The sequence below is a fragment of the Dermochelys coriacea genome, chromosome 10 (assembly GCF_009764565.3).
Source record: "Dermochelys coriacea isolate rDerCor1 chromosome 10, rDerCor1.pri.v4, whole genome shotgun sequence".
Classification (NCBI taxonomy): Eukaryota; Metazoa; Chordata; order Testudines; family Dermochelyidae; genus Dermochelys; species Dermochelys coriacea.
In genome coordinates, this window is record NC_050077.1 from 68450392 (window position 1) to 68474185 (window position 23794).

General features: G+C 37.6%; 1 protein-coding gene across 4 annotated transcripts in view; it reads left to right on the forward strand.

Annotated features, from left to right (window-relative positions):
* EFL1 (elongation factor like GTPase 1) overlaps positions 1-23794 on the forward strand; it is a 158799-nt gene that overhangs the window by 31899 nt on the left and 103106 nt on the right. For all 4 annotated transcript variants that reach the window (XM_038420081.2, XM_038420080.2, XM_038420082.2 and 1 more), the window contains 3 exons: positions 14157-14305; positions 15394-15569; positions 19678-19813. In XM_038420081.2, the coding sequence (XP_038276009.1) occupies positions 14157-14305; positions 15394-15569; positions 19678-19813 (461 nt within the window). The remainder of the gene's footprint in view (positions 1-14156; positions 14306-15393; positions 15570-19677; positions 19814-23794) is intronic.

The window sequence follows — 23794 nt, forward strand, 5'->3', positions numbered from 1 at the left end:
GGAAACAGAGTTAAGTTTGCAGTGCATGGTCTGTAGTGTACAGTAGTTGTGGTAAAGGTTATGTGTGTGTTTGTGGGTGAGGGAGAAGAAGGTATGTAGTGTTAAGTTATTTGACCTTTGATTTCCTTGCTGTTGTGAGTTTGTGTCAGAAATGCTGTTTCTGCTTTTAGCCATCAGCAACTATGCATGGACCCTTGTGCACCTTCCCTGTTGTACAGTAATATCTGACGTGAAAGAGTAGCTTTTGATGGAGAAAGTTTCATCTGACAGTTTGTGTGTGCCCACGAGCCTTCAATCAGGTATATGTAAGCCCAGACCCAATCAATCACATTTGTAAGCACTGTGCAGAACCAGCTTCTACACCAAACGTCCACAGCTACTGCTGGAGGGGAAAAATAATTTGGTAAAGAGGTGTATACAGAAGAACCAAAGGACAGCAGAGTTAAGGTTACATTTCACTCTTGAGGGGAGTGCAGCTTCAAATGACGGTATCTAATAGTAGCTAATACTAAAGATTCAGTCCCACACACCCTCCCCTTTCCCAGAAGCTGGACTAGATTTCTCACCAAGACATTGCCCAGGCCTACTAGTGGATCAGCCAGTCCTTTGTGCAATTGAATGGAAAGAGTCAGAGGACCATTATAAGCTGTCATAAGTGAGAAATGCTCTAACTTTAGCTAGAAATTGCCCTATAGGGGCTATTTTGTTGTCAAGGAACAGCCAGAAAACAGAGCATGAAATTACATTTCAGGAAAAACTTTAAATTTTTGAAACTCTTTGCTTTTGTGTTTTAAATCCCCATCAGATCTCCCCCCCCCCCCCCCAAAAAAAAGTGTGAAAACACCTAAGAAAGAGGGAGACCCAGACCTGGTCAGAATAGCCAGTAGCTTGATAAGGGCACTCACCTGGGATGCTGATTTAAGTCCCTGCACTTCCTGATTCTGAGCAACAATTTGACCCTGGGTGTCGCATGTTCCAGATGAGAGCCCTAACCCCCAGATTTGTTGGCTTTTGAGAGGGTGGGGTCATGGTGGAGGTTGGAGGTGTGTGTGTGTGTCTCTCTCTCTCTCTCTCTCTCTCTCTCTCTCTCTCCAGAAATTCCATTCTGGATCTGAGAGACCTTTCATGGAAATGTTTTTTGGTTTTGATTAAAATTTTATCAGGAACATTTTGGCATTGACAAAATTATTTTGACCAGTTCTGCAAAGCAGCCATAAGTTGGACTGAGGATGTAGTTCTTTATCTCCGTTTTATAATTTCCCCATGACCAGGTGTCTGGTAGTGTGTTTCAAGCCCCAAGAAAGAAACGTGAGTAATATTTTATTATCTAAAAGTTTATTCTGTACAATTTAAGTTTCAAAATATAAGAAGAAAATATAGCGCCCCACTCTGTCTACCAATTTCCCACATTATGGACAAAGGAAGACTTTTAAGGAGTCAACTGGCCACCCTCATAGTAAAGATGTGAGAGCTTACATCTTCAGAGACATTCCAGCAACTCCTTCAGGAAAACCACAGGAAACCAGTGTTGATGCTCCTGGTATTTCTAAGGTAAAAAAAGAAAAAGGGAAACATTTTAAAAATCAAAACTTTCTTCGTATACCATAAATGAACAAACAGCGAACACGCTCAACTTTATTTAATCCTTTTCAGATAACTTTTAAGTAATTATAACATCTTAATATCTTAAACATTAACTTTGAGATATGTAGAAACTAGGGCTGTCAAGTGATTAAAAAAATTGTGTTAATAGAATGCCATTTATTTAAATATTTTTGGATGTTTTCTACATTTTCAAATATATATTGATTTAAATTACAACATCGAATACAAAGTGTATAGTGCTCATTTTATATTTATTTTTGATTGCAAATATTTGCACTGTAAAAAACAAATAGTATTTTTCAATTCACCTAATAAAAGTACTGTAGTGCAATCTCTTTATCATGAAAATTGATCTTACAAATGTAGAACTATGTACAAAAAACCTGCATTCAAAAATAAAGCAGTGTAAAACTTCAGAGCCTAAAAGTCCACTCAGTTCTACTTCTTGTTCAGTCAGTCGCTCAGACAAATAAGTTTGGTTAGAATTTGCAGGAGTTCATGCTACCCGCTTCTTGATTACATCACCTGAAAGTTAGAACAGGCACTGTTGTAGCTGGTGTTGCAAGTTGTTTACATGCCAGATGCGCTAAAGATTCATATGTCCCTTCATGCTTCAACTACCATTCCAGAGGACATGCATCCATACTGATGATGGGTTCTGCTCGATAATGATCCAAAGCAGAGTGGACCGACACATGTTCATTTTCATCATCTGAGTCAGATGCCACCAGCAGAAGGTTGATTTTCTTTTTTGGTGATTTGGGTTCTGTAGTTTCTGTATTGGAGTGCTGCTCTTTTAAGACTTCTGAAAGCATGCTCCACACCTCATCCTTCTCAGATTTTGGAAGGCACATCAGATTCTTAAATCTTGGCTCAAGTGCTGTAGCTATTTTTATAAATCTCACATTAGTACCTTCTTTGCGTTGTGTCAGATCTGCTGTGAAAGTGATCTTAAAACGAATGTGTGCTGGGTCATCATGCGAGACTGCAATAACATGAAATATATTGCAGAATGCGTGTAAAACAGAACAGGAGACCTACAATTCTCCCCCAAGGCATTAAGTCACAAATGTGATTTAACACATTTATTTTTTTAACGAGCATCAGCAGCATGGAAGCCAGTCCTCCGTAATGGTAGCCGAAGCATGAAGGGGCATACGAATGTTTAGCATATCTGACATGTAAATACCTTGCAATGCCGGCTACAAAAGTGCCATGCGAACGCCTTTTCTCACTTTCAGGTGACATTATAAATAAGAAACAGGTAGCAGTATCTCCCGTAAATGCAAACAAACTTGTTTGTCTTAGCGATTGGCTGAACAAGAAGTAGGACTGAACTTGTAGGCTTTAAAATTTTAAATTGTTTTGTTTTTGAGTGCAGTTACGTAACAAAAAAAAATCTACATTTGTAAGTTACACTTTCACGATAGAGATTGCGCTACAGTACTTGAGGTGACTGGAAAATACTATTTATCATTTTTACAGTGCAAATATTTGTAATAAATATAAAGTGTGCACTGTACACTTTGTATTCTGTGCTGTAATAGAAATCATTATATTTTAAAATGTAGAAAAACATCCAAAAATATTTAATAAATTTCAATTGGTATTCTCTTTAACAGTACAACCCCTTCTTAATTTCAAAACATGTTTGTCAGTCTGAGTCCAAGATGACACAATGCTCAAATTTTGAGTTAATGGCGTGAGTTAACTGCGATTAATCAACAGCTCTAGTGGAAAATCAAAAATTTTGAAAAATATTTTCAATTAGTGTTTGAGTTTTGAGAGTGGGGAATAATCCATGAACAAATGTTGCTCCACCTTTTTATTTATTTTATTTTTTTTTTTAAATCATTTTAAGGCTGAGATCAAACATGGAAAATTTTAGTCAGAGGGAAAAGTTAAGGAACTCATAAATGCTTTTGCAACCTAAAGAATACTACTGACTACCTATTATTTCTACATAGGTAATCTAATTAATCCTTTAAATCTAATATTTACTCATTTCTTGATTTAATATGTTAGACAAAGTCAGTAGTTCCTTACTAGAATGTAAGTTTAAACTTAAGTTTAATAAACTTCAAGTTTATTTTGAAAATAACTATATTAACCTGTAATATGTGAGTTTTTGTTTTATTCAATTTGAAATACCTGTCCTTAATACTGTAGTGCAATGGTTTAATCTTGGCATAGAATACTTTTTTCCATAGCACTGAGGTCCAGAGAAGAGGAAAGGAGAATCTGAAGAGGCTGAAAGGTCATCAAAAAAGCAGAAGTTGCGGGGAGAGGGGTTGATTTTTCTCTCAGCCCCTCTTCACAAACACTCTGCAGCTGGAAGTACATGGATTGCTTCTGAGCTTCCTGCAAGAGAACAAGCAAAGCAGTGGGTAGCTTGCTTTGCCCAAAAAATCGATGGATTTCCAAGCTAAAACCTACTTGATAGTAACTCAGTGAATGCTTGATGTTGGTTGTACACATTGCAATATTACGTTTTTCATGGCTTCTATTTACCTTGCAGCGGAGCTAGTATGTGGCTACAGAGGAGTCAGTGACAACATGAAAGCCCTATTAAGTGAGCAGAGCTACTTGTGCTAGCTGAGCAGTGTTTAGTCTTTGTCATGAGGATTCTCTGATTTGTGGGATTGGGACCTAAGGCCTCTCATCCTGCTCTAGTTCCCTCTTTCAATCTTTCATGTGTAATTTCAGTTCTCTTTTTCCTGACCACTCCATTTAGCTGCAGATCCCTTTTCCTTGAGAGTTGAAAGTCCAAGGTTGACTGTGTGGGTGACCCAGTAGTTATTCAAGTTTGCTTTCACCTCTCCTTGATTTTGCCAGCTGGGCAGAACATAGGCCTTAAAATCAAAATATGAACTGTCATTAGTATGTTTATAGATCCAGTGCCTGATGTGCATCAATCTTGTGTTGTATTCTGCTGCTGTAACATATATAAACTTCATTTGAAAGCGTTATTTTTTGAATATAATTTCTAATAATGGTACTTGGAATGACTAGTCATGTGGGAATTGACATTGAGAGAAGCCAGGATAAAATCCAGATTGAACCTACTGGCTAAACAACAACCCTAATTTAATGGATTACATATCAGACCAGGAATATAATTAACTTAAATCAGCTCATGCATGATATTTTTCTAGTTCTTCCTTTAGCAATTGGAATCAGAGTTGTCCTACATCAAACTATATGCTATTTAAAGTACACATTCTGCTTTTTTTTTCCTGTGAATCTCAGGGTTGATTTATCCAAACGAAAATTGTTGGATATGTTTAAGGTGTGGTGAGGTGTGTGTATTTATATGGCATCACATGTGGTAAATTGTATTAATTGCTCCTTCGGCTTAGGTCCTTAATTAGTCCTGTATCAATGGTCTGAGCCCTGGTATCGAGCTGTACTCCAGGGCTTCCCCCTGGAGGTAGTGTCCTCACCCTTTTGGGTGTTTCAGGCCCCAGCTCTCCTGCTGACCCACTAAAGGGTTCTGTTCCTTTTGGGGTGCCTCAAAGTCCAGGCCACTTCCCCCAGTAGCTAACTGGGGGTGGGGGGAACCCGGGCCTACCCACCAGTCCAGGTCCAGCCCAGAGACTCTGTAGATCGGAGCTGTTGCTGTGTCTCTTTATCTAAGCCATGCTGCTACTCTAATTCTCTAGGCCCTCACCTCAGGGCCTTGTCCTGATGGAGTCCCAGGAACCAGCCAAGAGCTCCTTCTCACTCTGCCCGGCTTCTGCCAGCACTGCCCTTTCTGAGGCCCTGCAGCTCTCGTAGCCAGCCACACACCATCCACAGTGCTCCAGCTCTGGCAGGGGGGCCTCAGAGGATCTGGTACACCCTGGCACACAGCCTTTCAAGTATCTGAAGACTATCATATCCCCTCTTTCCAAACTAAACCTACCTAGTTATTTCAGCTTTTCCTCTATTGGCTTGCATTCTATCCCTTTGATCGTCTTTGTCACTTGCCTCCGGATCCTTTCCAGTTTCTCTCCATCCTTTCTATACATTGGTGACCAAAATTGGACACAGTACTCCAGCTGAGACCTAACCAGCACCGAATAGAGTGGTACTATTACCTCCCATGACTTGCATGCTATGCCTCTGTTAAAACAACCTTAAATGGAATTTGCCGCCCCCCCCCCCCACTTTTGCAACAGCATCACATTGCTGGCTCATGTTGAGGTGGTGATCTGCCACAACTACCAGATCCTTCTCAGCAGTGTTGCTGCCAAGCCAATTTTCTCCCATTCTGTAGCTGTGTATTTCTTTTTTCTTCTATAAGTGTAGCACTTTAGATTTGTTTTTCATTTCATTTTGTTGTCTATCGCCCAGCTCTCCAATTTATCACGATCCCTCTTAATTTTAGCTCTTTCCTCCAAAGTATTGGCAACGCCCCTTAGCTTTGTGTCATCTGCAAACTTGATCCGTACCTTGCTCTCTGTACCTATATCCAGGTCATTAATAAAGATATTAAACAACACTGGACACAGAACAGATCCCTGTGGAATCCCACTTGCGACCTCCCTCCAGTCAGACATCATTCCATTAAAAGTTACTCTTTGTAGTTGTTTAGCCAATTATGTATGCACTTAATGGTAGTTCTGTTGAGCCCGCATTTCTCCAGCTTACTTATCAGAATGTCATGTGGGACTTTGTCAAAAGCCTTGCTGAAGTCCAGGTATGTTATGTCCACTGCATTCCCCCCCATCCGTCAAATCAGTTACCCTGTTACAGAAGGTAATGAACCTGGTTTGGCATGATTTGTTCTTGGTAAATCCATGCTGCCTGCTGGTGATTAGCCCTTCATCCTCCAGGTATTCACAAATTAAATGTTTTATGTGTTGCTCTAGTAGCTTGCCAGCTATCGAAATCAGGCTGACTGGTCTGTAGTTTCTGAGCTCCTCCTTTTTAAATATGGGTGCTCTGTTAGCCCTTCTCCAGTCTTCCGGGACCTCTGCTGTCGTCATTGAATTTGTAAATATTCTTGCCAGTGGCTCCAAGATTTCTTCAGCTAATTAATCCAGCCTCACTGATTTGAATGCATTCAGATTGGTTAGAGGATCTCTAATGTGTTCTTTACTTATCCCTATCTGTATCCCTTCCCCTTTATTGTCTATGGTATCTTTGCTAGTTGTCCGGTCAGATGTTGGTTTTTTGTGAGAAGACTGAAGCAAAGTAGACATTGAGCTGCTCTGTTTTCCTGTCATCTTCTGTTACCAGCTCATCTTCTCCATTGAGCAGTGGACCTGCGCCATCCTTGATCTTTCTTTTATTATTATTATTTATTTTAGTTTATTATTTGAAGAACCTCTTCCTATTGTCTCTGACATTTCTTGCCAGCTGTAACTTATTCTTTACCTTGGCTTTCCTGATTTTGTCCCTACATGCTTGTGCTTTTCCTATGTAAACTTCCTTGATGACATGCTGCTCCTTCCATTTTCTGTATGTATCCCTTCTGGTTTTTTAGATAGCTAAAAGGCCACCTGTGGCTATTCTTACCTTTCCTCAGCATCAGAATAGCTTGATGTTGAGTCTCTAGTATTACATCTTTTAAGAATTGCCAGCCACCTTTCGACTCCTTTTCTTCCTAACTGGTCTTTCCAGTTAGGCACAATGTATACAAATAGCTCTTTGTGTTCATCTATTACATAGATAGAAAAAGTAGAGTCCTAAATAGCTATCCTCACTTTTATTTGTAGCATTTATTTTGATCTCAAAATTTTGTTTTTGTTCACACCAAATATTTTTTTCTTAAATTTGTCATAATTGAACTGAAAAGGAGTCTGTCTCTCCTGATAAACTGAAGAGATCTGTTTTGCATTAGACTGAATGACTCTCTACTTGAGGAGTGCAGTAGGTGCTTTGTATTCCATGGCTTAAAGCCTGACCTTAAAGGAATTTGGGATACTGGCAGATGATGTTGGAGGCTTTCCTTTTCTGACTTTTTGGTCAGCTTGCTTTAAAAAGGAAGATGTGATACTGGATGATAACAAGCAAGAAGACCAGCATCAAGTGATTATTTCTTGAGGTGTGGTTGGACCATTGCTTTATTTTAAACTAACTAGAAAAACAGGAGAAGAAAATAAGACTAAGGGAAAGGAAGGAAGGAAACCACAAACTGATCTGCATTGTTTATTCCTACTTTATCATCTCTCTGTTTTTGGTTTCATCTTTTCAGACAGACTGACTTTTCTTTGCATATTGTTAACCACTCTGTCTTTTTTGACTTTGAACATTTGACTGTTTAAATCCTCTTTCCATGACATTCTGCATAAACTTAAAAACAGAACTATGCTGATAAATATCTGCATATTGTAATTTTCACTTTGTGCAAAGATTACTAAGAAGTTCTGTATAGAATTTGCTATATGTTTTCAAATGGACTCAAATCTCTGTCCATTTTTAATACTTTATAATAACCCTATATAGGAATTTAAGTTAAGAAGAGATGTTCCTTGATCAGTCATGCTTATGTTTCTTTGCTTAGCTAAAGCTGTGCCTATTTAGGGTATTACTTGAGGATGATAGAGAAAGCACGGCAAATAAAACTTTATACAGGAAAATCTAGGAGTGGAAAATGACAAATTTATTTTTAGGAACCCCTCATCATTTTGTCTAAAAAGCTGCACTAGAATAAATATGCAATTCAGATGTGATTGCACTCCATACCGCCCCACCCCAAAATGGTTTGCTAACTAAAAATGGTTAAATGTACCAAAGAAGTTATGTAACTTATGAGTCTGGCAGCAAAAAATGTGAACGTCTTAAAAATAGAAAAAGTCCCGCTTTAATTAGAACAAAATATGCCATGCATAAATTTACCAGTGCTCTGTCTTTTAGAGCACAGGAGGAGGCTTTTTTTTTTTTTTTTTTTAAATTATGCATTTGACAATAAATTTCACTTTCCATCATTGCTTAGATGATATAATCAATTGAGATGATTACTTAATTCTTGAGAGATGACTACTTAATTCTTGAGATAGAATAATGAATAATAATGCCACATAATCTCTGTAATCTGATGACCTCTAATAAACTAAATATTGTTGGGCGTAGGCAGTACTTTTGGAAGCTCTCCAAAGATAACCAGATGTTTCAGGGAGTGTTACTAGTGACCCATTAGATTTCATTCTTCTCTTGGAATCTGTAATAAAGCTCTGCTCCTGCACTGTGCTATTGAAGGTGACATCTTGTTCTTGGGTCAAATCATTTTTTTGTGTATGTATCCAGTGGAGATTAGATGGAAGTAAAAATCTTTAAAATGTAGTTGAAGTTTTTAATATCTATTAAAATGTTTAAAAAAAACCTAATATTGCCTGTTCTGTTGAGAACACAACAGTCGTCAGCTTGGAAATTCAAATATGCGGGGGGGACACAACAAAGTGGGTTTATTTGAAGAGTAATCTCTTCATGGACAGATAGGAGGGAGAAAGAAAACTTTTCTTCTGAACTGCCTCCCATATGGGAGCACTCCTTTCCCAACTGCCCTGTGAAGTGCTCTCTTCTCACTTTCTCAGAATAGGCTTTTTACTTCTCTCCAGATCCATAAAGCATGCAGAAATGCTTTAAGTGCTTTCTGAATTGGAGCCTAAAGCATGTACTTAAGTCCATCTCTATTCAGGACAGCACTTAACTGAAGTCAAGATTGAAGCATGTGGTATCCGGAATAGGGATGGACTTACGCAGATGCTTAAGTGCTTTTCTGAACTGGTTTCAGAGTGGTAGCCGTGTTAGTCTGTATCAGCAAAAACAATGAGGAGTCCTTGTAGCTCCTTGTTTCCGGACAGTCTCTACGCAAAAGAATAAATGGACACAAGTCTGACATCAGGAATTATAACATTCAAAGATCAGTAGGAGAACACTTCAATCTCCCTGGTCACTCAATAACAGACCTAAAAGTGGCAATTCTTCAACAAAAAAAACTTAAACAGACTCAAACGTGAAACTGTAGAACTGGAATTAATTTGCAAACTTAAACTCCACAGGTGGACACCACCACATTAGGCCTGAATAAAGACTGGGAGTGGCTGGGTCATTACAAAACCTAAACCCAATTTCCCCCTACTGTTACTCACACCCTCTTGTCAACTGTTTGAAATGGGCCGCTCTCATTATCACTACAAAAGTTTATTTTTCCTCCCTTGGTATCCTACTGTTAATTCAATTGTCTTGTTAGACTGACCTCATGCTTGGTAAGGCAACTCCCATCTTTTCATGTATTTATACCTACCTGCTCCTGTATTTTCCAGTCCATGCATCTGATGAAGTCGGTTCTAGCCCTGGAAAGCTTATACCCAAATAAATTTGTTAGTCTCTAAGGTGCCACAAGGACTCGTCATTATTTTTTCTGAACTGGGAGTCTCGCTAGCTAAATTCTACCAGTAAATCCTAAAATGTTACCCAAAAAAAACAAAATTAGTTAGGGGAGTGTGTGATATCAAGATTTGTTTTGACGTACTTTGGTCAAGTACCCATTATGGCTTTGAAGTGATTCTTCACGATGCACAGTTTGGCACGAAAACATTAATAGAATTAGGGTTGTGTGTGTTCCCCCTTTAATCTTAAGATATTATTTGTTTCCAGAGTTGAAATATAAGCCAGTATTTAACTGGAGGTGTTCCACCTCTTTGTTTTCTGTTCTTTCTTTCCTTTTTTCCCTTTTACCACCACCATTGACCATAGTTTCTCTCCAGTTTTGCAGCATTATGATGGGATATATTTCTAATAAATAATTGGTAATTATCATCATAGCATAACATTAAAGATTTGCCTACAGTGAGAGAGTAAATGAACCTTAAAATATATAAACAATATCACTAATAGTATATTACTTCCCTAATCTGAATTTTAGGGGAAAATCTTTAAGATGTAGTTAAAGTTGTAAATATCTATTGAAGTGTAAAAATCCATAAGGTTGCTGTTTGATTGAGAAGATGTCAGCAGTTGTCAGGTTGAAAATTCAAAATTGAGGGGGACAACAAAGTGGATTTATTTGGGCCGTGATTGTTGTTGAGCTATGTGTTCTCTCAGAAAGAACTGCTAACATTTAGTACAGTATTTATTTTAAAAAGAAAGTTACATGTGAGGATTTAATAGTTGAAACACATGAGCAAAAAGTAAGCGTCTCTTGAGGTTTGAATATCAATTTGGGTGGACCCTTCATGCATTTTTCATGGAAAATGCAATTCCTTAAAGTAATGATCCCGAACCTTAGGATCTCCTGTTCTCCGGGCACGATATTAGGGTCTACAAAGTTTTAAACCACCTCTTTGTGCCTGTTGAAACATCTGTGTTACAGATTTGTAGTGTGTCATGACCTTCATTTGTCATCTTCCTCTTCTTTTTAGCAGTATAAAGAGAGGGGATTATTAGTTTTCCAGCTTTCACCATACTGGTCCTGTAAAATTTTCGCTTATTGTCTAGTTATTCTTAACACTTCGTGTGACCTATCTTTCAGTGAAGAGAAGTTGATGGAGAGAAAATTGGGGGTGGGAGAAAAATCTGAACCGGTTTTAAGGTGACTAGGACAGTCTTACATTTTTGTTCAAGTTTCCGTGTGGCTTTTGCTTTATTTTTTTTCAACATCAGATACAACAGAAACCTTCTCTTAATAGCAGTGTATTTTGAGGCATTAAATTTCAAAGCCATTCATCATTATGCATGGAGGACCTGGTATACACATCATGGTGGTAATAAAAGCCATTTATAAAATTCCATAAATGTACATGTTTACAAAATGCCCTAAACTTGTTTACATTACTGTTTGTATGTTTACAAAATGCACTAGAAAGATTTTTCTTTGGAAAAACCAAGACAAGACATGCCTCAATAGTTGAGGAAAGGGAATGATTTATGAGGACAATATTGGAAGTACTATCAGAAGCTGTGAAGAAGAGTAATTGGTGGACAAGAAGAGGGATAATCTTCCTGGCTTATGGGGTAGCAGGATAAAGACTGTGAACCACGAAGGAAGAGGGAAAAAAGGAAAGAAAAACCAATAGGATTTGAAGATGTACAGACTAAGAGGAAATAAGAGCAGAGATCTAGGTGGAGGCAAATTATGTGGGGCCTTGAATGTGAGGAGGACTTTGAATTGAATGTTGTCATATAATATGAAGGATGAGGGAGTTTTGTAATGTTTTGTATGAATATTATGTGTACTTCATTTTACCTGTTTGATATATTTTTTGTCTGACTTCATGGAGTTAAATCAAAGAAGGCTGTTAGTTGAAAACAAGGAGGAAATGAACCAATAACAGAGATAAGGTACCTTCTGGGGAAAATACCAGCAGTCCATAACAGGACAGTGGGTTAGCTGTTCATTGGAAAATACCTACCTACCTATCTACCTGCCTGTTTCCAGCCAGGTTAACCTGACTGATTTTTTCCAGAGTCGGATCCTAAAATCAGATGAATACTAATCCCTTAAACTCTTCCAAGAGAATGAAGGAGGTGGAGCTCAACCAGCAGCTGCTCAGGGGAAGAGACAGAGAGAGAGTGCAGCAGGGCAGCCGGGCTCTCCCTGCCCAGAAATAGTTCTATACCTTGCTGAATACTCTAGGGAGGTGGAAGTAAGGCAGAAACCTCACACACATCACACAGAGTAACTGGGCTCACCTAAGCTTTGAGAGAGTTTGAGTTTTGGGTGGGACCCAGACATGTAGATCTTTTGTGTCTTCTCCCTTTTCTCTGTTTTCCATGGACCTTTGAGAATAGGGACTGTACATCTGTTTGGAAGCAGCTGTTTTGAGTCACTTTAATCAGCCACTAGTCGCATGCTCCTGGATAGAAGCATCTGGCAGTTAACAACTACAGTTGGGCCAACCCTGTTAACACATTTGGAAATGGGGACTGCTATCCCATGATCCAGTTGGAAACTGGTAGAACTGTGGGTTCCACCCTGAAAGAGGTGAAGGTAGCAAAACCTGTCATCAGAGGATGCCCTCATGAGAGATTACAGGGAGGTATAAAAGAAAAGGAGTACTTGTGGCACCTTAGAGACTAACAAATTTATTTGAACATAAGCTTTCGTGAGCTACAGCTCACTTCATCGGATGCATCACCACTTACCCTGTAACTCTGGTGGTACAGTGGGAATAGGGATGGTTATAGCCTAACGAACTGCAGAGTTCCACTCTCTGGAAGATTCAGGCAGAGACCTGTCACTTGGAAACAGTGTTCATGAAACAGATCACAGGTACACTCCCAGATGAGCCATCACAGAGGGGAAGCTAATGGAAGGTATTCTGGGAGCGACTGTGGCTGGACTGAAATTAAGTGATTATATGGCCTCCACATATTTGAGTGCCTCATATCACAAGTTTTATTTATGGCCAGATTTAGAAAAATGCACAGATAATTTAAAAGTAAATTTAAAATAAGCCATTGACATGCAATGAAAATGTCTGAGAAATTTTATTATTGTATTTAGAAACAATTCTACCTATATTACCTTTTGGAAGGAATTATGCTGCTAAGGAAAATAAAAAATTATAAAGTTAAGGTTCCCTCAGGGCTAACTAATCTTGTGGTTAAGTTCTTTAAATCTAGTTTTTTTTGTTTTTTTTGTTTTTTTTCCCCTGGTCATTCTGCTTGTGACTTAATACATTTTGTTTTTGTTTGAAGTATAGGTTGGTGGGGTTTTTTGTGTTTTGTTTTTAAGGAAAGGGAATATTACAATTCTCTTTGGCTTTTTAAACACAATTCCTTTGCTCCACAAGACAGATAAGATGCAGTTATTTTGGATAGGAATTAATTTTGATTAGTGTAAGGTAGAAGTATCCAGTGAATTGGTGTATGAAGGAAATGTAAATACAGGAAGTAAAATCCTGGTTCCATTGATGTCGTTGGCAAAACTGCCGTTGACTTCAGTGAAGCCAGGATTTCGCTCTGAGTATTTGTTAGGAATTTTTTTTGAAGCTGTTCCTTCACTGTTTCCTGTTCAGCTCATTAAAGTAAATGATTTCACATGCTATTTAGGGTAGATACTAACCAGCTTAGAGAGCAGGTAAACCAAACAAAATCTTTTCTCTGCTCTGGGTAGCTTCCAATATTGGCTTAGAGAAATAAATTTAAATGCCAAAAATAGTACAAGTAATCTAAAATGAATGTATTCACTGATGGTAAATGTTTTTGCAATGTGTTCGAAGTTGGTGTGATATAAATATTTCTAAACTGCACACTTACTCCGTTTTATTCTCCGCTATTAGTGTAGCATACTAGCTTGTGATTCTAGTTATCATTTTCTGTTATCAAGTCACTGTTCACCAAAAGAGTGATAATTCTCAAACAATTACACATGTGATGGGTTTGTTTTAACACCACAAGTATCAACAGAAACGTAGCATAATAGATTCCTCCTGGATGTAGCAGAAGAGTGGGATATTTTATTACTGCCTTAAACTGCCGGAAATACTTCACTAACAAACCTTGAAATTTTTTGGGAAATTTAAGTTCAGTTTTGTCTCTGACATAATATTTCAGTTACTTTGTATTTATTGGAAAATGAATGGTATTTCCAAATGTTAATGATTTTAAATGGAATATAGGCCTTTAACACAAGAAGAAATTGCTCAAAGACGTGAGCTTGCAAAACGAAGACATACAGAAAAATTGATAGCCAGTCAAGGACAAGAGCTACCAGAACAGGCCCTTTCTGGAAATGAATCTGAATTGACTGTGAAGACTGAGACAAAAGGTACAGTATTTCTCAGGACTGTGTTTTGTCGTCCATTTTTTCTCATGGGGAAATACTCTGCTTTTATTATAGTAGTGCTTGGGGATCAGCTGAGAACAGGACCTGATTGTGCTGGGTATGCATTGTACAAACATAGAATTGGAAAGACTACCTCCCCAAAGAGTTTACAGTCTAAATAGACAAGACAAAGGGATAAATACTCAAACAGAATGATGTTTGCAGATACCATATTAGGTATTTGTTTCATTTTTTTAAATGTTCCAGATGTGGGATTAACTAGATGGAAAGACAAGGGAGGTGGATAAGAGGGTAGGGCAAGGATGAAAAGGGAGGGAAAGAAAGAGAGGAGCCTCGAGGCCAGGTGGAGTGAGGCTGAGGTGAAGAAGAGCGTAAGGGAAGGAGTGGGAGGGGTTGGAGCAAATAACCAATCAAATTAGTAGATCACTATTATCTTTAACGTGAGTGTGGTTATATGTATATAGCTTGTTAAGTATGCATGATGGACTTTTAAATAATTGAAAAGGTTAATCCCTAATGGTAGTGGTGTTACTTACAGACTGTCTCCACCAATCTCCTTTACCTCCTAAAAGCATTTAATTTGTCTATTTAAAAGAACATCTGGTAGGGACATTTGGCTCCGTGGTTGTTAGTAATGCTTTGTCTGAGGGCTTCTCTACACACACATTGTATGCCTTCATGCCCAGTACACACACACACACACACACACACACACCCCGGTGTGGGTGCAGTTATTGCAGTATAAAGGTGCTTCATACCTGGATAGAGATTCCTATGTTGGAGGGGAATAAGCTATGTTAGTGTTAGGCACCTTTATCCTAATATAACTCTTCCCACCACAGGGGTTATACTGCTAAAACTATTCTGATACAAAAATCTTGCCCCTAACCTAAATGGTTATACCAGTACAAAAAATGTGTGGATAAGGCCTGACTCTTGAGTCACAACAGCAGTTTCTTGCTTTCTTCTAATATTACTTCACAAGTGACTGGATGCTTTGATTCATTATTTTTTTCTCAAGATGCTACAGAAACTGTTTTTACATTTCATTATTCTTTAACTTTGATTAGGTGATGAGCAGGAGCTCACTAATCAGACAGAGAGCATGGCCCCTAAAACTGTGAAAAAAGAAGCAAACAAAGAGTCTTTCATTGCTTTTGCTAGAGTGTTTAGTGGTGTGGTGCGAAGAGGGCAAAAGATCTTCGTTCTGGGACCAAAATATGATCCTGCTGAATCTTTGAACAAGGTAAGAGGTGATAGTAAAAAGTTAACATAGTTCGGGATTGTTTCACAACATTGATAACGTAAACAGCTTTTTAAATGCTATTTGCCAATTAATAATTTCAGGTAATTTTTTTCAGAAATGTCAAAGTGAGTTGGGAAACTAATTACCAAAATTTTACTTACTATTTTTTATTATAACAAAAGCATTATGTGCCTAATCATAGCTTGTAAAATGAGGGGCTATCAGTCTCACCTGCATTTTAGCTGTGAGTGGAAATTTAATAAAGTAAATATTGGTGATTTTGTATGTCGTGTATCCTGTTTTAAGAGTGTATATAAAAATCTATGCATTTTTTGTGTGTGTTATATTAGCTATTTTTTCATGTGACTTTTGTAATAATGTGACTATTTTAATCAATTGGCTTGCATCTGAATGTTGTATGTTGTCTAACTGCCAACTCATTGCTATCACTTAAGTTTTGGAGGTTTTAAATCAGGATTTCTGAACGTTCTTCTATGAAAGATGGGATTTTGCCTAGTATGTAAGAGATACCTTTTTATGGATATGTGATTGGGTCCTTGTTCTTATGAGAGAGACAGACTATGCTCTAGGGTAGGGTTTATGTAGTTATTCCACAAAGATCTACAGCTGTGATTTTTTTATTTTTATTTTTTTTAATTTGAGCTCATCAATTCATAATGGATCACCCTTTGATTTTACTGGAAAAAATGAGATGATAAACCTTAGCGTGATAACTATAACAGTTAGCCTTTTCCAGATGTTAGAACTAAGCCAATAGGGTAGCTTAAAGATGACCTGCAAAGGTTTTCAAAGAATTTGAGCCTGTGCCTTTTTTAGCTGCTTCATAATGATGAAGAGAACCTGAAAATTTTTGTGTAAAGTTTTCATTTTCGATGTTTTTTACCTTTAGGAATATCAGACAATTCACTTCTCATCATGTCTAGTTTTGCTCTGGCTAAAAATTCTTTTCTCGGTTACTCAACTTCCACTCTTTTGATTTTTGGTAAGGTCATTTAGTTCACTAGTTCTGCAGTCATCTCGGAGTCTTTCAAGCTAGACAGAACTTGAATTTCTAATGTAAAATATAAGCAGGAAGAAAAAAGTTGTGTGGGAGGTGAATATTCTGAACTTTCTCTGCTTTATAAAGATCTTTTTTCTTTGCAGGTCACCTTTATGAGGAGGAAGGGACAGCTGACTAATTTAAAACTTAATGTGCACAAAGTATCTTGGTTTAATTTCAGGCCAGTGAAGGGTGCTCAGTTTTGTGCAGTGCTGTGCCTTTTAGATAAATGCATAAAGGTTTCTGATAAATGCATACATTTCAGTAAATTTTGGTTGAATTTAATATGAAATTCGGAAAGGTAAAAATAGAATTTGATGTAGATGTCATACAGAACACACACTTGCACATACACAGAATTTACTTAAAACATATTTATTTACTGTTGGCTTCAGTGAATTGCTAGAATCAATATTTCGGTATGCAAATTCATATTTTATAATTGGATTGTGACACACAAGCACAGACAGAAGAACTGACCTAAGTTTTGAATGCAGAATAAATAAAATAACTACTCTGTAATGGGTAGCATCTGTTGGAGGATTTTTTTTTTTGGATGCTGTAGCAGGAGATTTTAAGTTAGTGCATATACTAAGTAAGTATAATGAAGGTTACTGTGATGTTTCTAAATTCCTTTTTCTGTTAAATTATGCCAAATTGGTTTTATTGTTGCTTTTTCAAAAACATCTAAGATCTTTTTTTAAGAGGATCACCTTTTGGGTTTGGATATCCAATAATGTGCATCTGACTAAGCTGCCTTTGAGGGAGGTATGATTGGCTTTCAGATCATCAGTGCTGTGATCCTCCTTCAGTGGCATAGATGTTCATTGGGAGGAAACTAGAGGAGTCTCCCACACTTGCATTCTTTCTTGTATTCCTTCCAGCTCTTCACCTTTCAAAGCCAAACTGTGCTCCATTTCCTCTCACCCTCCACCCTGTTTGCTCATTAGCATTTCCCCATCTCCTAGCAGGGAGCATGATGATATGTTCCTTAGAAGGCATTCCGAGAGGCTTTGAAACTCTGGAAGAAAGCCCAGTTGATTTGTCAGTTTTGTTTCTAATAGATGTCTGCTCAGCTAGACAAGCTAGTGAACTTTAATTCCTGTGCTGCAATCGTATTTTTTACTTTGGATAAGGTAGTGCCAGGATTCTTCCACACTCTCACCAAAGGTCAATTCCTTGTATTTCAGGCATGACAAAGCCTTTTACCCTATTTTGTCCTGTCCAAGTAAGACTTAGGAAGCCAGGAATGTTTGTACATTACTAGAGCATGATTTATCTTAGGAAGGTTCAAGACTGTAAATGTCAGAAAGTATATTCATTCTGCACAAGGGCTCTGCCAAGTCTATTTTACCTAATTGGATAAAATTCCTCCGAGGCTTACTGCATTAGTGGAAAGGAAATACTAAAATCTTTGAGATCAGTCTACTAGATCAATGGTCTCTTCTAGAACAGAGAACGTGGACACATCATTTTCGATATTTAATGTAACTACTTGAGCTTCATTTCATGCTTTAATGCATTATAGAATTAGGCCTGAATTTTCAAAAGTGACAGCTAATTTTGGTGGTTCAACTCCAGACAGCTATGGCCTAATTTTCAGAAGTGCTGAGCTTTTGAAACTCATACTGACTTTAGTTAAAGTTGGAATTGTTAGTGCTCTGGACTTACAAAACACAGGCTTTACATGACTGAAGTTAGACACTCAAAATTAGAGGTCACTTGAAAATTTGGCTTCTGTGGACATCTTGCAGTGCAGTGTTAACACTAATCCTTCCCTTCTATGTCATAAATACTACCTGGACTGTCACAAGATTGAAGACAAAATGTGAAACTTTTCTTATTTGGTAACTTTTGTCTTCTAATCCAGTCCAGACTCCGAGGAGTCCGGTGGTACCTTAAAGACTAACAGATTTATTTGAGCATAAGCTTTCATGGGTAAAACCCCCACTTCTTCATACCCTATTCAAGTCCAAATTAATGGTGTTAAATTTTCAAAACAGCAGAACTAAAATTCATTTGCAAATTGAATGAATTTGGGCTTGACTAGGGACTGGGAGTGGCTGGCTCATTACAAAAGCAGCTTTGTGTCTCCTGGAATTGACACCTCCTTATCTATTATTGGGAGTGGACTACATCCACCCTGATCGAATTGGCCCTGTCAACACTGGTTCTCCACTTGTGAGGCAACTCTCTTCATGTGCCAGTATATTTGTCTTCATCTGTAATTTTCACTCCATGCATCTGAAGAAGTGGGGTTTTTACCCACAAAAGCTTATGCTCAAATAAATCTGTTGGTCTTTAAGGTGCCACCGGACTCCTTGTTGTTTTTGTGGATACGGACTAACACTGCTACCCCCTGATACTTGAGTCCAGACTCCATTACTCTGAGACCTTCTATATCCTTATAGTCTAATATCATGTTGCAAGTATGTTGCTGTGAAGGTGTTTTTTGACTGTTTTTGAAGTTTCAGCTGACTGTGTTGAGCCAACAATCTCGTTACATATATTTAGAGTTAAAATTTAGTTGTCAAAATAGTTTGAGTACTGTATCCACTGCTAACTCCAATATCTAGACCATTAGAAGATCTCAAGAAAATGATTAGGAAGGAAATGTTTCCCTTTGCGGGGGAAAATACTAGTTAATGAATTGCGATAAATTTTGGCTTTTGGTATTTTGGAACTGTGTTCATAAAAGCTAATTTTTTACTTTTGAAAATATTTGTATTAACCTTAAAATAAAATGTTCTGAGATAAAAATTAATAAAAGTAACAAATCACATTATACTCTTGCGACTGTCATTCTAACAGTAATTTTTCATGGGTTTCCTGTATGAACCCTGTTTCCCCACAAGTTTTGATTTAGAAATCAGTGTTAATCAAATTATTTTATCAGAATTTCTTCTGACAGATAACTTTGTTAAACTAAAAATGCTGTAGGTGTGTGTTTGTTTTCAGTTCTGGAGTTCTAGAGTCACTTCAGAACCAAGTTAATAGCAGTTACTTAGACCTAAATATCCAGCATTGATTATTTTTCTCTCTACCTAGTTACCGTCAGGTTGTTCTGCTGCAGATGATCTGCCATCAGTACCTCACATGGCTTGCTGTACATTAGAGAGTCTCTATTTGCTGATGGGAAGAGGACTGGAGGATCTAGAAGAAGTGCCTTCAGGCAATGTTCTAGGTAGGACTATGTTAATGGTTCAGTTCATAGAGCCTTGAATCCTGAGTCATTCAGTATATAAAAGATGTAGAAATCCTTCAGATGTGATTAAAGTCCATAAGAAATAAATATTAGCTTAAAACTTTTAACTTCATGGTTTAAGTGAATTGAAGATGAAAAAGGACACGGCCATTTTAATTGCAATATTTGTGTTGTGGTTTGGTAGCATCGAGAGGCCATTATCAGGATTGGTGTACATTGTGTTAGCTTTTGTATAAAAATCATAAAATTACATATTTCTTCCCCAGTGTGCTTACACGCATATTGTAATGTCTGTTTGATACTGGTTGCTAAAATCATATCATCCATTGACTACTTTGAGAGGGTAGGAGGGTAGTTAATCAATATGGTATTTGGAAATAATTGTGATTTTTAAGGTTGATTATCTCTCAACCTGTCAAGACCAGAAATACTATAGAGCAATACAGATTCTTCCCAACCACTAAACTTTTCCAATTCCTCATCTCAGACCAGTGATAGCTAAGAAACATTCTTATGCCTGTGACAAATTCTCACACTTCTCTCCCTGCCCCCACCCTTACCTCTTTGAAGGATAAATAAGTTGCCCTCATCCTTTTGTTCTGCTCTATACTGAATGTTCCGTGCTGAACATTTTGCTTTGGTGCTTCAGTTACTGAACATTTCCTGCTACTTATTTCTTTTATTAATTATCTTTTTACCTCAAAAACAGCATTTTGTTCTTATGATCCTGGCCTTAATTTGACATTATATTTATGGTTTTCCTTCACAATTTGCCTGCATTATAATAAAAATTAGTATTTTGAAATCTATAAATTGATTCATATGAAATGTAAAAATAGGTTTCATATTGTGAATACAACACAGCAATTTGGTATGGTCGGTCTTCGGTATATATTACTGAAGGGCTGTATTTTTAAAACAAGGGTACTAATTTTTATGTCAGAACTTCCATGTTCAAACCGTTACGTAGTATTTATTGATTCAACTAACTTTTTCATTATTTTCTAGCTCTTGTGTTAACCTGCGTCAGTAAAATATCAGTCATATTTTTGTAATAGAAGCTTAAAGAAAAATAGAAACCAGTTTATAAAAATACCCATATGATACTTAAGAGTGTGGCTTATAAATTCCAGATGTAAAATTCTGTCAGAAAAACAGATAAATACATCTTATGGCTAGCTTGAACAATTCATGATTATTTGGTGACTGTATTTTGTATAAACAATAGAAGGTTCACTTTGGGCTTCATGAGTCACACAGTAAATATAGCACTTCTCACATTTGACCTCAGCTACAGAAAGTAGGCGGTCTTGAAGTGATTTAGTATAAAAACAGCTCATGATCTAGAAGTGAAACTGTTGATGATCTAGCATTTAATACCAGCCAATGTTAATCTAACTATGGTTGAAAGTGGTGAAATTAGAAGTGGCTAACAATCTCTTAATATACATAATCTCTTTGTGAAAGCACACGTGTATTTCTAAAAATAGATGTTTGCTAGCTTCTCATAAAATCTGCAGGAAATTAAATTAAGTATCCAAATCTTTAGACCTATCATGGAAACTTAAATCAGTTCCAGATGATTTTAAGTCATTCTCCTTTAAAATGCTGCAGAAATGTCCTCAGACACAATATATTAATCTTTTCAGTGTTGAGAAATTAATGAATATCAATAAACTGCATTTTTGTCCATACTTGTCATGATTATGTATTCTGAGGACCATTTAGTGTAGTGCTAGAAAGTAACTTTCCTATGTTGTATAGATACTTAGTCATATAGTAGTGTAAAGATGGTGTGTTAACTGTTTTCAAGTAAGAGTATATTTCAAGGAATAAATGTGTCCTACTAAGTCTAAAAAGCTTCTTTCATGTAAGGCAGTGATGCTGTTCCCTTCCTTATTGGAAGATTTCTTAAGTATCAGATTTCTCTAGTAAATGATAGCTGAAATCCATCACTTATAGAAGACGTTAGCTAATCCTGTTTAATATATTTTTGTTCTTTGCTGAAACGTGGCGATAGTTATTTTCCTTTATTCCATTCCAATGGACATTATAGTTATGGTTTACACATCATGGTATATGACACTTTCTTACCAAGACCTACACAATATCCTATGGATCTATAGTTAAGAACAGTATATTTTAATACATTTTAGTGTAAAACAAATTACTCAAAATTACATGAATCCAGTGCATTTGAATAAAGCACAATCATCTAAATGAGAACATAGACTGAAGCAGTTTATATGACATCTTACTTCTACTTCCCCAAAAAACTGACTCTTGAGCTGAAGACAGAGGGAAGGCAGGTGTGAACTGACTGCTCTTCAGATTGCTGCTGGGAACAAAGACTCAGAGTGGACAGAGAGCAAATGGAGCTCAGATAATCAGGGCAAGGTGACGCCATGGTTTCTGCCAATATGAATTCTGTCATAAACTTATCTTTCTCATGCTAACCTAAAGAATTCCAGATGTTGTATTACAGTGACTGTTAAATGCTACCCAGCTTTTTAAAAGAAAAAAAAAAAAAAAAAACCCTCTGTACATGTTGGGTCAGGTGCTAGAAGAAATAACCCTGCTCCAACTTTTTGTATTGTAGTGTGCTCCTTTTTAAAAATTAAAGAAAGGTTAGTGTATACTGGCTCAAGATTGGGTTCCAGTAATCTAGGCATTTAACCATACTAATTACTTGGTATCACATTCTAATCACTGTGTATTACCTACTGTCTAAATCCTCAGCAGCTGGTGAATGTGAAGCTATGTCTACACTACGGACTTTAAAACAGCACAGCTGTAATGTCTCCTGTGTAGCTGCTCTTTGTTAGCTGGAGAGAGAGAGCTCTTCTGCTGGCATAATTAAACCACCCCCAATAAGCGGCGTTGGCTATGTCAGCAGGAGAGCCTCTCATGCTGACATAGCGCGTCCACACCAGCACTTTTGCCAGTGAAACTTAGGTCGGTCAGGAGGTGTGGTTTTTTTCACACCCCTGACCGACAAAAGTGGTAGTGTAGACCAGTGGTTCCCAAACTAGGGGTGCCACTTGTTCAGGGAAAGCCCCTGGCGGGCCGGGCCGGTTTGTTTATCTGCCGCGTCCGCAGGTTCGGCCAATCGCGGCTACCGCTAGCCACGGTTTGCCGCACCAGGCCAATGGGGGCTGCAGGAAGGGCGGCCAGCAAATGTCAGCCTGCGCTGCTTCCCGCAGCCCCTATTGGCCTGGAGCGGTGAACCGTGGCCAGTGGGAGCTGTGATTGGCTGAACCTGTGCATGAGGCAGGTAAACAAACCGGCCCGGCCCGCCAGGTGCTTTTCCCGAACATGCGGCGCCCCTAGTTTGGGAACCACTGGTGTAGACAAAGCCTGAGTTTATTTGCAAGTGTCTTACGTTAGAGCTTTTTACTGGCTCTTAAAGTGGTTTGAATATGCTAGGTTGCCCTTTTTCAGTTAAAAATAAGTGGATAAATATACACCTGGTATATTTTTGATATTGCAAAGAGTAAACTGAACGAGTGAAATATTTTAAAAGAACAAAATGAGCTCTTTAAGTGTTGATCTGACCCATAAAAACAGTCTATTATAGCTTTCATAGTAGCAGCCGTGTTAGTCTGTATTCGCAAAAAGAAAAGGAGTACTTGTGGCACCTTAGAGACTAACAAATTTATTAGAAAGCTTATGCTCTAATAAATTTTAGTCTCTAAGGTGCCGCAAGTACTCCTTTTCTTTTTTCTATTATAGCTGTGATTACAATTTACCTTTGTGCAGTAGGCACCCTTGGAAAGGTTTGCTGGTCTGAAAGTCTGCTGTTTCCAGAAAATTCCTAATTTTTTTTTTAAGGAATATTTCTGAAATCAAAATAACTTTCAAAATATTGGAACTTTGAGTTCACCCATTGTATAATGAGCATCTGGATATGCAATTTTTTAATTGAACTGAAATTTAGATCCTTTCAGAAATATGAAAAAT